Source organism: Salmo salar, chromosome ssa04 (genome assembly GCF_905237065.1).
Source record: "Salmo salar chromosome ssa04, Ssal_v3.1, whole genome shotgun sequence".
Taxonomy (NCBI): domain Eukaryota; kingdom Metazoa; phylum Chordata; class Actinopteri; order Salmoniformes; family Salmonidae; genus Salmo; species Salmo salar.
The window spans coordinates 14,165,776-14,178,229 of NC_059445.1; the positions used below are offsets into that span (position 1 = coordinate 14,165,776).

At 43.5% G+C, this 12,454-nt stretch overlaps 1 protein-coding gene across 1 annotated transcript; it reads left to right on the plus strand.

Moving 5' to 3' along the window:
* Positions 1–3,418: 3,418 nt before the first annotated feature.
* Positions 3,419–10,785, plus strand: abce1 (ATP-binding cassette, sub-family E (OABP), member 1). The gene is made up of 19 exons (NM_001139768.1): positions 3,419–3,519; positions 4,362–4,515; positions 4,737–4,822; positions 4,943–5,040; positions 5,163–5,280; positions 5,512–5,649; positions 5,785–5,854; positions 6,033–6,129; positions 6,217–6,306; positions 6,606–6,727; positions 7,291–7,364; positions 7,642–7,789; positions 7,873–7,932; positions 8,341–8,399; positions 8,552–8,662; positions 8,932–9,074; positions 9,307–9,429; positions 9,810–9,921; positions 10,106–10,785. The coding sequence occupies exons 2-19, from the start codon at positions 4,413–4,415 to the stop codon at positions 10,151–10,153; spliced, it is 1,800 nt and encodes a 599-aa protein (NP_001133240.1). The 5' UTR covers positions 3,419–3,519; positions 4,362–4,412; the 3' UTR covers positions 10,154–10,785.
* Positions 10,786–12,454: the final 1,669 nt, after the last annotated feature.

Sequence of the window (12,454 nt, forward strand, 5' to 3'; positions counted from 1 at the left end):
TCGTGAAGAGGGCACCACAACACCTTTTCCCCCACAGGAGACTGAAAAGATTTGGCATGCGTCCCCAGATCCTCAAAATTTCTACAGCTGCACCATCGAGAGCATCCTGACCGGTTGAGTCACCTCCTGGTATGGCAACTGCTCGGCATCTGACCGTAAGGCGCTATAGAGGGTAATGCGTACGGCCCAGTACATCACTGGGGCCAGACTTCCTGCCATCCAGGACCTATATACTAGGCTGTGTCAGAGGAAAGCCCCCAAAATTGTCAGACTCCAATCACCCAAGTCATAGACTGTTTTCTCTGCTACCGCACGGCAAGCGGTACCGGAGCGCCAATTCTAGGACCACTATCGGCCTGGGCCTGTCACCTGGGCTGGTCGTGGGTTTTCCAGTCCTGTGGGCGCACTCCACTTCAATCTTCCTGTGGTCCATCTTCAATTTCTCAGAAATCATTTCCCTCACTTTGTCCTCAGACTCTGTCCAGGTCTCATGTGGAGATTCTGCAATTGCTTCCACAACCATGTTATTCCGCATTGATTGTCCCTTGAGATTTATCCGTCAATGTTATCATGGATTCAAGGATTCACACAGAACTGCTGTCCTCTCTCAATGACTTACAGATTGCTGTCATCTTGCCGTTCTCCTGTTTCAATTCATCGAGCTGACCCTGGGAGAACTGCAAGCTGTTCTTCAGGGCCTGGACCTCTCTGGTCAGGTTGTCCATTCTTTTATTAGTTGAATAAGGCTGGTGCGGTCTTCCCAATGTATCACCTGAGGCACACTGCCTGCCCTCCAGGACACGGTGTCACAGGAAGGCCAAGAAGATCATCAATGGCCTCAGCCACCCGAGCCACCGACTGTTAACCTCACTATCGTCCAGAAGGCGAGGTTAGTACAGGTGCATCAAAACTGGAACGGAGAGACTGAAAACAGCTCTTATCTCAAGGCCATTAGACTGTCAAATAGCCATCACTAGCCGGCCTCCCCCCAGTACCCTTCCCTGAACTTAGTCACTGTCACTAGCCGGCTACCACCCGGTAACTCAATCCTGCACCTCAGAGACTGCTGCCCTATGTACATAGACATGGTCACACTGGTCACTTTAATAATGTTTACATACTGTTTTACCCATTTCATATGTATATACTGTATTCTAGTCAAGGCCATCCTATTTAACTATTGCTTTACATATTTTATTCTTCAGATTTACTAAATATTCTATCCACATACTGTCCAAAATGTCTATACATTCCATATACACTATATATACAAAAGTATGTGGACACCACTTCAAGTTACTAGATTTGGCTATTTCAGCCAAACCCGTTGCTGACAGGTGTATAAAATCAAGCACACAGCCATGCAATCTCCATAGACACAAATTGGCAGTAAAATGGCCTTACTGAAGAGCTCAGTGACTTTCATCGTCATAGGATGCCACCTTTCCAACAAGTCAGTTAGTCAAATTTCTGCCCTGCTGCCCCGGTCAACTGTAAGTGCTGTTATTGTGAAGTGGAAACGTCTAGGAGCAGCAGTGGCTCAGCCGCGAAGTGGTAGCCCACACACACAAGCTCACAGAACGGGACCGCCGAGTGCTGAAGTGCGTAGCGCGTAAAAATCATCTGTCTTCGTTTGCAACACTCACTACCGAGTTCCAAATTGCCTCTGGAAGCAACATCAGCACAAGAACTGTTCGTCTGGAGCTTCATGAAATGGATTTCCATGGCCGAGCAGCCACACACAAGCCTAAGATCACCATGCGCAATGCCAAGCACTGGCTGGAGTGGTGTAAAGCTCGCCGCCATTGGACTCTGGAGAAGTGGAAACACGTTCTCTAGAGTTATAAAAATATACGCTTCACCATCTGGCAGTCCGATAGAGAAATCTGTATTTGGCGGATGCCAGGAGAACACTACCTGCCCTAATGCATAGTGCCAACTGTATAGTTTGGTGGAGGAGGAATAATAGTCTGGGGCTGTTTTTCATGTTTTGGGCTAGGCCCCTAAGTTCCAGTGAAGGGAAATCTTAACGCTACAGCATACAATGACATTCTAGACCATGCTGTGCTTCCAACTTTGTGGCAACAGTTTGGACAAGGCCCTTTCCTGGTTCAGCATGACAATGCCCCTGTGCACGAAGCAAGGTCCATACAGAAATGGTTTGTCAAGATTGGCGTGGAAGAACTTGACTGGCCTGCACAGAGCCCTGACCTTAACCACATCAAATACCTTTGGGATGAATTGGAATGTCTACTGCGAGCTAGGCCTAAACGCCCAACATCAGTGCTGACCTCACTAATGCTCCTGTGGTTGAATGGAGGCAAGTCCCCCGCAGCAATGTTCCAACATCTAGCAGCAGGTAGCCTAGTGGTTAGAGCATTGGGCCAGTAACCGAAAGGTTGCTGAATTGAAACCCCGAGCTTACAAGGTAAAAAATCTGTTGTTCTGCCCCTGTTCCCCGGGTGCTGAAGACATGGATGTCGATTAAGGCAGCCCCCTGCACCTCTCTGATTCAGAGGGGTTGGGTTAAATGGGGAAGACACGTTTCAGTTGATGGCATTCAGTTGTAAAACTGACTAGGTTTCCCCTTTCCTTCCCAGAAGAGTGGAGGCTGTTATAGCAGCAAAGGGGGGACCATCTCATTCCATGATTTTGGAATGAGATGTTCGACTAGCAGGTGTCCACATACTTTTGGTCATATACTCTGGACTCTGACATTGCTCATCCTAATATTTATATATTTCTTAATTCCATTCATTTAGTTTTAGATTTGTGTGTATTGTTGTGTATTTTTAGATATTCAGCACTGTTGGAGGTTAGAACAAACATTTCACTACACTCACAATAACATCTGCTAAATATATGTATGTGACCAATAACATTTTATTTGGTCTGATTTGAGTAGGCCTATTGTGGTTTAAGGATACTCACTTTGTCTCATTCTGCATTTTGATACAGTATGTGCCACGACATTGAAGACATGCCTTAAAGATGTCCTATATGATAAATAAAGTATGATTCATGTTTCTAAACATCTTAGCATCAATGGGCCTATGTAGTTAAAATAACTTGTTGTCGATAAGTAACATATTTCCCCTTTATTCATTTGATGGCTTGGTGAACCCATTGACACACTTTTTTTTTATTAAGGCCATGCAGAAAATTAAGCCATTGTATCTTACAGAAGTAAAATTATACATCAGCTTGAGTTCACATTGAAGGCCTCACAAATGAAACATTTTTTATCATACATTTCAATTTATTTTTAGGAATATCTAACAGACGTTCTGCTTTGCCATCACCTCAAATAACCTACTCCCACTTTTTAGTCTCGTAGGATACCTACGTCACAGCGACGCATGGTTGGACGTCGCTAAACTTTACGCATGGGAGCGCCATTTTTCTCCCGGCGTTCTGTCCCAGTTGAGAACACGTTGTTTGAAACGCCGTAGTAAAACGACACTTTAAAACCTAAAGTATCATACCTGGAGGACAGAAACACCCGAAGAGTGTTTCTGGGTGAGTTGGATTGATATATAAATGATAGTAATGACAAACTTGTCCAATTGGCTAGCTAACAGAGCTAACACCAACGTCAGCACTGTTCGTTAGCCAATTAGCTAGCTAACGTTAGCTTGCTAGCTAGTGTATCATAGCCGCCTCTGTTATTTTCACATGACAGCTGTTCGTTCATTTGATAGTTTATAACTGCCAATTAAATTACCACGTGTTTAGTTATAGGTCACTGATACTAGTAAGCTGGCTAACTAGTTTGTATAGTTAACAGTGTCTCCTTCCAGCTGATTTGGATGAAGTGACCGTTAGGGAAACGTAGCTAACGTTAGTTAGGGTAAACTAAGTGTTAGTTGGCAAACTTGCTAATGTTGTTAGCTAAACTGTCAGTGGCATCAACACTGCTCAGCTAGTCTCCGTCTCTTTGCTGATAGCTATCATTGTTTCATTTTTCAGTGTTACTCGTTATCTAGTTGTACCTACTAAGTTATAACGTTATCCATCTTGCTTTCTTGTTTGAAGTGGGAGATGGATACGAGATAGAAATAGCTAGATGCATTCTTCTCTCTTGCCTCCCCCAGATTTGGGATACACACTTAATTTGTTGTGAAATCTGTTGTGAATGTATTATGTTTTTAAAATTGTAAAACTGCCTTAATTCTGCTAGACCTCAGGAAGAGTAGCTACTGCCTTGGCAGCAGCTAATGGAAATCCATGATAAATACAAATAGTAATTTACAGGCCATTTCTCCATTCATCCAAACTGTTATCAATCTGACTCGCTCTCTCTGCAGACGCTACAGGCCTAACCCTTGTCTGATCTAAACTCTCATATCTCTGTATCGCAGTACTCTGGGGAGGGATTCAGCTCCGCCAAGAATTGACAAGAGGCAGGCAGAATGTCGGAGAAAAACACCAGAATCGCCATTGTGAACCATGACAAATGCAAGCCAAAGAAATGCCGGCAAGAGTGCAAGAAGAGTTGCCCTGTGGTTCGGATGGGTAAGACTTGTGTTGCATCCTTTCCTACTGTGCTGAACCTCGTACTTGATAATCTAGGCCTATTATAATATCACTGACACATACACTATAACTAATTCCTCCGGGTCTTGAGGCAGTAGCCTAAACAATAATGCCTCAAGTTATTTACAGTTCAAATGGTCCATGTTTACTTTTTTCAAGATTCAACTGTCATTCATCTTCGTAAATGTTTTGTCTTGCAGGCAAACTGTGCATAGAAGTCACAGCTCAGAGCAAAATTGTGTGGATTTCCGAATCGCTCTGTATCGGATGTGGCATCTGTATCAAGGTAAAATCTTAACAAAATGCCTGACCCTCTGAAGATGTGGACGAGTAGTTTTTTTCTTTATGTATTTTCCTTCACTCCTGATTACATGGCACTTAGCACTGACTTCTTTTTTTATTCCAGAAATGTCCATTTGGGGCCTTGTCTATTGTCAACTTGCCAAGCAACCTCGAGAAAGAGACAACTCACAGATACTGTGCCAACTCCTTCAAGTTGCATAGGTGGGTTACTTTTCAAGGTAAAGAGAGCTGTGTTTGTCTCACAGACCTGTAGGCCTAATCTCAATGAATGTTTGTTTCTCTTTTGAATCCATGTACTGTACTTGTGCAATATTCCATTCCAGATTACCCATTCCCAGACCTGGAGAGGTTCTGGGACTTGTAGGCACCAACGGAATCGGGAAATCCACGGCCCTGAAAATTCTGGCTGGAAAACAGAAGCCTAACTTGGGGAAGTACGATGTAAGTGTGTAACTACTTGTTTTATGACACAGCCTTGTAGAGAATGTAGTCAGATGTCTAATACATTATTATCTGGCTTTAAAATGTTTACACGGTCACTTAAGTCCCTCTGCATAATTATAATGTCAGCAGAATGACTGAAATGCAACTAGTTACTAAAACACTGTGCTGTGTTACAATCACTCTTATGCCTAGTTTCAAAAGCTCAATTCTCTCCCGTTCCTCTTCCAGGCTCCACCAGACTGGCAGGAGATCCTGACCTACTTCCGTGGCTCTGAGCTCCAGAACTACTTTACCAAGATCCTGGAGGATGACCTGAAGGCCATCGTCAAGCCCCAGTACGTCGACCAGATCCCCAAGACTGTCAAGGTCAGTCAAACTTGTGGGTGTGGGTTCAGACCTGTAGAAATGAATGAGGGGATAGAATTGGTGCATTCCAGATAGACAGATCTGTACAGAATTGTTGTCTGACGGGCTAACAGTAGTGCTGTGTTCTGCCACTAGGGGACTGTGGGCTCCATTCTGAGCAGGAAAGATGACTCCAAGACTGAGACCATCGTCTGTGAGCAGCTTGGTACGTTTAGATTGGTTTCTTGCCTTGTCTTCTCTTCTTGTCTATAATTTCTGTATATGTATTCCTAACTCTTTCCATTTATGTTAAAAAATGTTACTTTTGACCCACTTCTACAGTCAAGTTGTCAGTAAAATATACAATTTGGCCAGCAGATTATTTAATCTCTCTCCTGTCTCAGATCTGACTCATCTCAGGGAGAGGAATGTGGAGGACCTATCAGGAGGAGAGCTGCAGCGCTTTGCCATCGCTGTGGTCTGCATCCAGAGAGCAGACATGTAAGTCAACAGCACCAGCTTCAGCGGAAGCCATCCAAGACTGAATATGTTGTGGTTCTTAACGCGGATCTTTGTGGTTCCTTCCAGCTTCATGTTTGACGAGCCGTCCAGTTACCTGGATGTGAAGCAGCGCCTAAGAGCTGCCGTCACCATCCGCTCCCTCATCTCCCCAGACAGGTCTGTTACATTACATGATGCTCTCACTAGAGGGCTGGGTCCTGTTCAAAAGGGCATACTGTAGCAAAACATTTTGCAACGGGAAAACAAAAAACAGAGTTTCGCATTGGACAAATTCGGGTAGTACTGCCCCGTTTCAGTTTCTTTCTGCTTTATTCCTAAACACCAACCTTGTATTTCCTCCCTATTTCACTTGGTTTACTTTTGGTTTTATGCCTACTTTAACATTATCCACTATTCTTCCATCAGCTTTTTCTTGTCTTGTAGACTCTTGACTCTTGTATGTTGTCCTCTCCCAGATACATCATAGTGGTGGAACACGACCTGAGTGTGCTGGACTACCTGTCTGACTTCATCTGCTGTCTGTACGGAGTGCCCAGCGCCTATGGAGTGGTCACTATGCCCTTTGGAGTTAGAGAAGGTAGCACCCTAAACACTTCATACTACACCATAAACACTACGCTGTCTGTACGGAGTGTCCAGCGCTTACGGAGCGGTCACTATGGCCTTTGGAGTCAGTGAAGGCAAAACTACCTTTACCACCCTCTTACTTCCTTCACAATGACGCCCTGGCTATTGGTATGTGTACTTTATTATTATTATTATTTGCGTTGCTATCAATTGATAAAGTATATCCTCAGTACATGGCAGGTTACACTCTAGTCTGTGAAGACAAATGAAGATCTGTCTCAACTTGATCTCTGCTACAGTAAACCCCCAATCTGACCCCACTAGGGACTAACTCTAATGGGTCTGCTGCAGAGCCAACTGGTACAGACATTTCAAAGGCTTAAGGCCCTAGCCTAGCGCAGCAGCCCATAGACCACCACTCTGTCACTTACCCTCGAAATGGTAACACAGCTTTTCACAGCCTGTCAATGGAACATATCACCACAACCAATGGATATTTTCCCAATGCACACCTGTCCTGTTCACTTCACCACTTCACCTCTAACCCCAGGCCTCCTCCGCTCCTTTCTCCAGGCATCAACATCTTCCTGGACGGCTATGTGCCCACGGAGAATCTGCGCTTCAGGGAGATATCGCTGGTGTTCAAGGTAATGTGATACAATTAAACCTGAGGTTATGTGGCATATGGCCAATATACCACCGCGAAGTGCTGTTCTTAGGCACGACGCAACGCTGTGCCACAAACCCCAGAGGTGCCTAATTGCTATTATAAACTGGTTACCAACATAGTTGGAATAGTAAAAACTGTTTTTTTTTTGTCTTACCTGTGGTATACGGTCTTTCAGCCAATCAGCATTCAGGGCTCGAAACATCCAGTTCATAATAATGTCTAAAAACTAAAATAATGTAATAATACAACACTAGGTGGCGGAGACGGCCAACGAGGAGGAGATCAAGAGGATGTGCCACTACCAGTACCCCCACATGAAGAAGAACATGGGAGACTTTGCCCTGGAGATCCTGGAGGGAGAGTTCACCGACTCTGAGATCATGGTCATGCTGGGAGAGAACGGTGAGGAGGCGGGGGAGGAATGTGTCTCTTTATCAACCAAGTTCCATATAATGAGTCTTATTTCTAAATCCTCTCTCTTTCAGGGACGGGCAAAACCACGTTCATCAGAATGCTGGCTGGCCGTCTGAAACCAGATGAAGGGGGTAAATAACATTTTGACAACTTTTAGTTTCTCTTCACGTCGTCTAATTGCTGGAACCATGTACTCTAATATACACTGAGTGTACAAAACATTAGGAACACCTGCTCTTTCCATGAGCTAGAATCCAGGTGAAATCTATGATCCCTTATTGATGTCACTTGTTAAATCCACTTCAATCAGTGTAGCTGAAGGGGAGGAGACGGGTTAATTAAGGATGTTTAAGCCTTAAGACAATTGAGACATGGATTGTGTATGTGTGCCGTTCAGAGGGTGAATGGGCAAGACAAAATATTGAAGTGAGACTGTTTTGATGGCTAAACAGGGTGGTGCAACACAATATTAGGTAGGTGTTCTTATTGTTTTGTACACTGGTTCCATTTTTCCTAAACATTTTCTATTACTTCCAAAGGGGAAGTGCCTATCCTGAACGTCAGCTACAAACCCCAAAAGATCAGCCCCAAATTCAAAGTAGGTACCAACCCGTCACTGCCTTGACAACTACACACCTCTAACACAGACACCTGCCCCTCATCTCATGACTAACTTCCTCATGTCCTCTGTCTCTGTAGGGTAGCTTACCCCTCATCTCCTGACTAACTTCATGTCCTCTGTCTCTGTAGGGTAGTGTGCGGGCTCTGCTCCATGAGAAGATCCGAGACGCCTACACTCACCCCCAGTTTGTGACTGACGTCATGAAGCCTATGCAGATTGAGAGCATCATCGACCAGGACGTAAGTTGTGCTTTCTGGGTTGTGTTCAGTTGGCATTGAATGTTTTGAAACGGGGCGGTACTACTACCTGAACTTGTCTATTTAAGAACAGAATAAAACATTTCTGATGCAAAACACTTTGCAATACGGTGCCCCAATGGACCATACACACTGGACCAGAAAATGAAAACTAGCATTTCTTATTGGACATGTCCAGTCCAGGTACTCCTGTTTCGGTCCGTTTTCCTCCGTTTGGTGTCTAATGAACCCCCCCCTGCTTGTCTCTGTAGGTCCAGAACCTGTCTGGAGGAGAGTTGCAGAGGGTGGCCATGGCCCTGTGTCTAGGAAAACCAGCTGATGTCTACCTGATAGACGAGCCCTCTGCCTACCTGGACTCTGAGCAGCGTCTCGTGTGCGCCAAGGTCATCAAAAGGTAACCACACACAACTGTAGACACACACTCTGATCCTAGATCTGTGGTTAGGGTGGGGTGAACGTCTACCTCCAAAAAAGAGATCCACCTCGTGCTTTACATTGCTCATAGCAGTACCATTCACAAACCCTGGTCTGTTAATCTGTTGTTTGACAGGAAATACAGAAACCCTACAACCTCACAAACCTTAATAAACGCCATTGATTTTGGTGCATTCATTGTTTGTTTGTAGATTCATCCTCCACGCCAAGAAGACTGCATTTGTGGTGGAGCACGACTTCATCATGGCCACCTACCTGGCTGACCGCGTCATCGTGTTCGACGGTATTCCCTCACGAAGCACCGCTGCCAACACGTACGTTAACCCTGCCCATCCATTTCACACGGTCTCATCCACTGATTTACCCAGCAGCATGACGTCTGCTGTTCTTATCTGTGGTGGCTTTTAATATCTGCTGTTTTTCAAGCTATTTTCTTCTAACTTGATGGAACTCTTAGCTCCTTCAAACTGCTAATTGGGTGATTTGTAAGCAAACTGTCATATCCTGACTGAAATTCATGTTCCAGTCTGACAGGAAAGTGGATAAGAGCGTCTGCTAAATGACTAAAATGTAATGTAAATGTATTTTCATGACAAGACAGACTGAAATCATGCTAAGATATGGGTTGTTAGGAACCCATGTTTAGCTCTTAAGCAACTGTGTAACACGGACCCGTCATCTTTTGACCTCTCAGGCCACAGACCTTACTCGCTGGGATGAACAAGTTCCTATCACAGCTGGAGATCACGTTCAGGAGAGACCCCAACAACTTCCGACCAAGGATCAACAAGATGAATTCCATAAAGGTACAGGGAAATACTGAGTGTTTCAAACCTACATTTTATTTACATCCATTTTGTGCTTTTAGTAAACGTATTGACTTTCAGTCATTTCATTCAGCATCACTCCATTTTATTTAATTTGCTCTCTAACCTGTTGTATATCTAGGATTGTGGCTCCTCTAACCCAATCTATATGTTGTATATCTAGGATTGTGAACAGAAGAAGAGTGGGAACTACTTCTTCCTGGACGACTAAAGGACCAAACCCTCCCTCCATCAGAGAGACCTCCATATCCATCCTCCTCAAGCCCTGACACCTGTATGGCTGTTCCAATACCCACACTAGCATTCCATGCTACATTGCTCCGTTCTAAGTGATGTTAGTGTGGGTATTTGGAACGTAGCCCTACCCTACTGGCCCCCCCTTGGGCCGATGGCTTAGAGACCCAACCTGGGTGGACCACCAGAGTCATATGTACGCGCGCGCACACACAGGGTGAGTTTGTTTTACATTGCCTGGTGCCCTGGGGTTTACATATTAGACCATTGGTCCTAAAGTGAAATCTTCAACCACCTGTGTGCACAGGGCTATGCAAAATGAACTCGCCCACACATACCTAGCCAAAGGAGTGTTTTATCAAAGAGTCATCCAATTCATGTAATTTTAAAATAGTATCTTATGAATAAACACCATTTCCTGAGTATGGTGGTGTTTTTTGAAAGTGAAATTGTGGGTTTTGTCCCCAAGAGGGCAGCAGACTACTGCGGTTCGTTGGTTCTCCATCAGAAAATTGACATCTGAAGTAATACATAATCTATTTACTGGAATTAAAGGCAATGTACCTTCTTCATATTCTGCGGTTCAACAATTAAAAGTGTCTCTCTACAGTTCTTGTTATTGACAATTGTTATTCCACAATTACATTTGTCCTCCAGACCAAGAATCAAGCTTCTACCATTTAACAAAACTATTTTTACGTTGCAATACAGCTTCAAAGGAAAAATCCACCACAAACCACAATTCCATTCATTTACAGTGTTAAATAACGTTTTTTTTTGTGAACAAGTATTTATTTTTTGTCGTTACAAGGTTGGTAGCAACATGTGGAAATCTGTTGCAGCTCAAGTCAACTACAAAACATGCAATGCTCTATGGGCTGGCTGGCGAGCTAGGTAGCAAGCTAGTAAACGTAGTTAATATTAGCATGTGAAGTAGCTAGCTAGCTGTAATATAGCCTAAACCAACTATCAATGTTGCAGTCTTTAAAATCTCACCAGGGGCTCGCAGTGTGACATTCAACGACACCCTGGGCTAAAGAGGCAGACAAATAGGAGAGAACCTCTGTTAAATTACACATTTCTCGGTGTGGGAATATCACAACCTCTCACGTTGACATCGGCCAGTATTGAAATCTGACATGTACAGTTTTGGGGAGTAATGGATTACATGTAAGGGACTACAAAAAAAACGACCTGTAATCCGTTACATTACCAGCAAAAATATTGTAGTCGTTTACATCGAGGCTTACTTTTAAATTCAGAAAGGATATTTGCGAAATATCTTTGACACTTCTGTTTTCTCAATGACATTCAAATCAGCATCGGGAAAAAAGGTCGACTTTAAATTAGTTTCATGACACACCAAATGTGTTTGATGGATCGTGGGAAAAGAGTAGGAATAGGCTTTTGAAGGCTACAGTCCAAAATGTCTTCCAATTGTGCGACTGCTGTCGGCAACCAATTTGAATAAACGCTTGGAGGTAAGGATGACAGCAGTGGTGTCGTCTACGGCGATACGGATATCACTCATTATTGATAGCTACATAGCACATTGATGTGAATCACACTGCTGCTCTCTCATTTAGCTATTAGCGCTTTACGGGTTGTGCATGGCTGTTCACTAATCTAAATATTTTAACCCAATAATGGTTGAATTCAATAAATGTAAGCTGCCTATCAATCATTGTTTTTGAAACCAGTGGCAGCCAATGAAAAAGGTGCTCTTGCAACAACTGCATAGTGCGGATCCAAGCCTATGGAATAAAAGTGGGGCTTTTATTGCTCAATGTAATTGATGTTGATAATAAAAAAAATATCCATAGGCCTAATTGACACATGCTTCAACTTGTACACCTTTGATAGGCTTACAGGGGGACCCTGTAGTGGCTACATCCATTTTTGGATTTATAAATAAGAATTATATATCCGTTGATTTTTGAAGAATATAATTTATAAATGCCTCATGAGTTTAGAACCCAAAATATTAGCTTGTTTTATTCCAATGTTTATGAACATTGTAAATGTAAACAAACACTGTATATTGCCTCATAACATGGTTAAAACCATGTTTATATCATGGATGGTCAGTCCTTGCATCCATAGCTCTGTCTATTAATCTGAGAGTGGTTACATTTGTCCAGGCCCATTCCTCAGCTTTTTACCAAAACAGAGGCGGGGTGTCTATTTCATTGTTTCATCTGTGGATTTGCCCTTTAAACAGCTGCATATTATCAAGATATCAAAGTGTCACCAACAAAAAGGTAAACAATAGGCATAT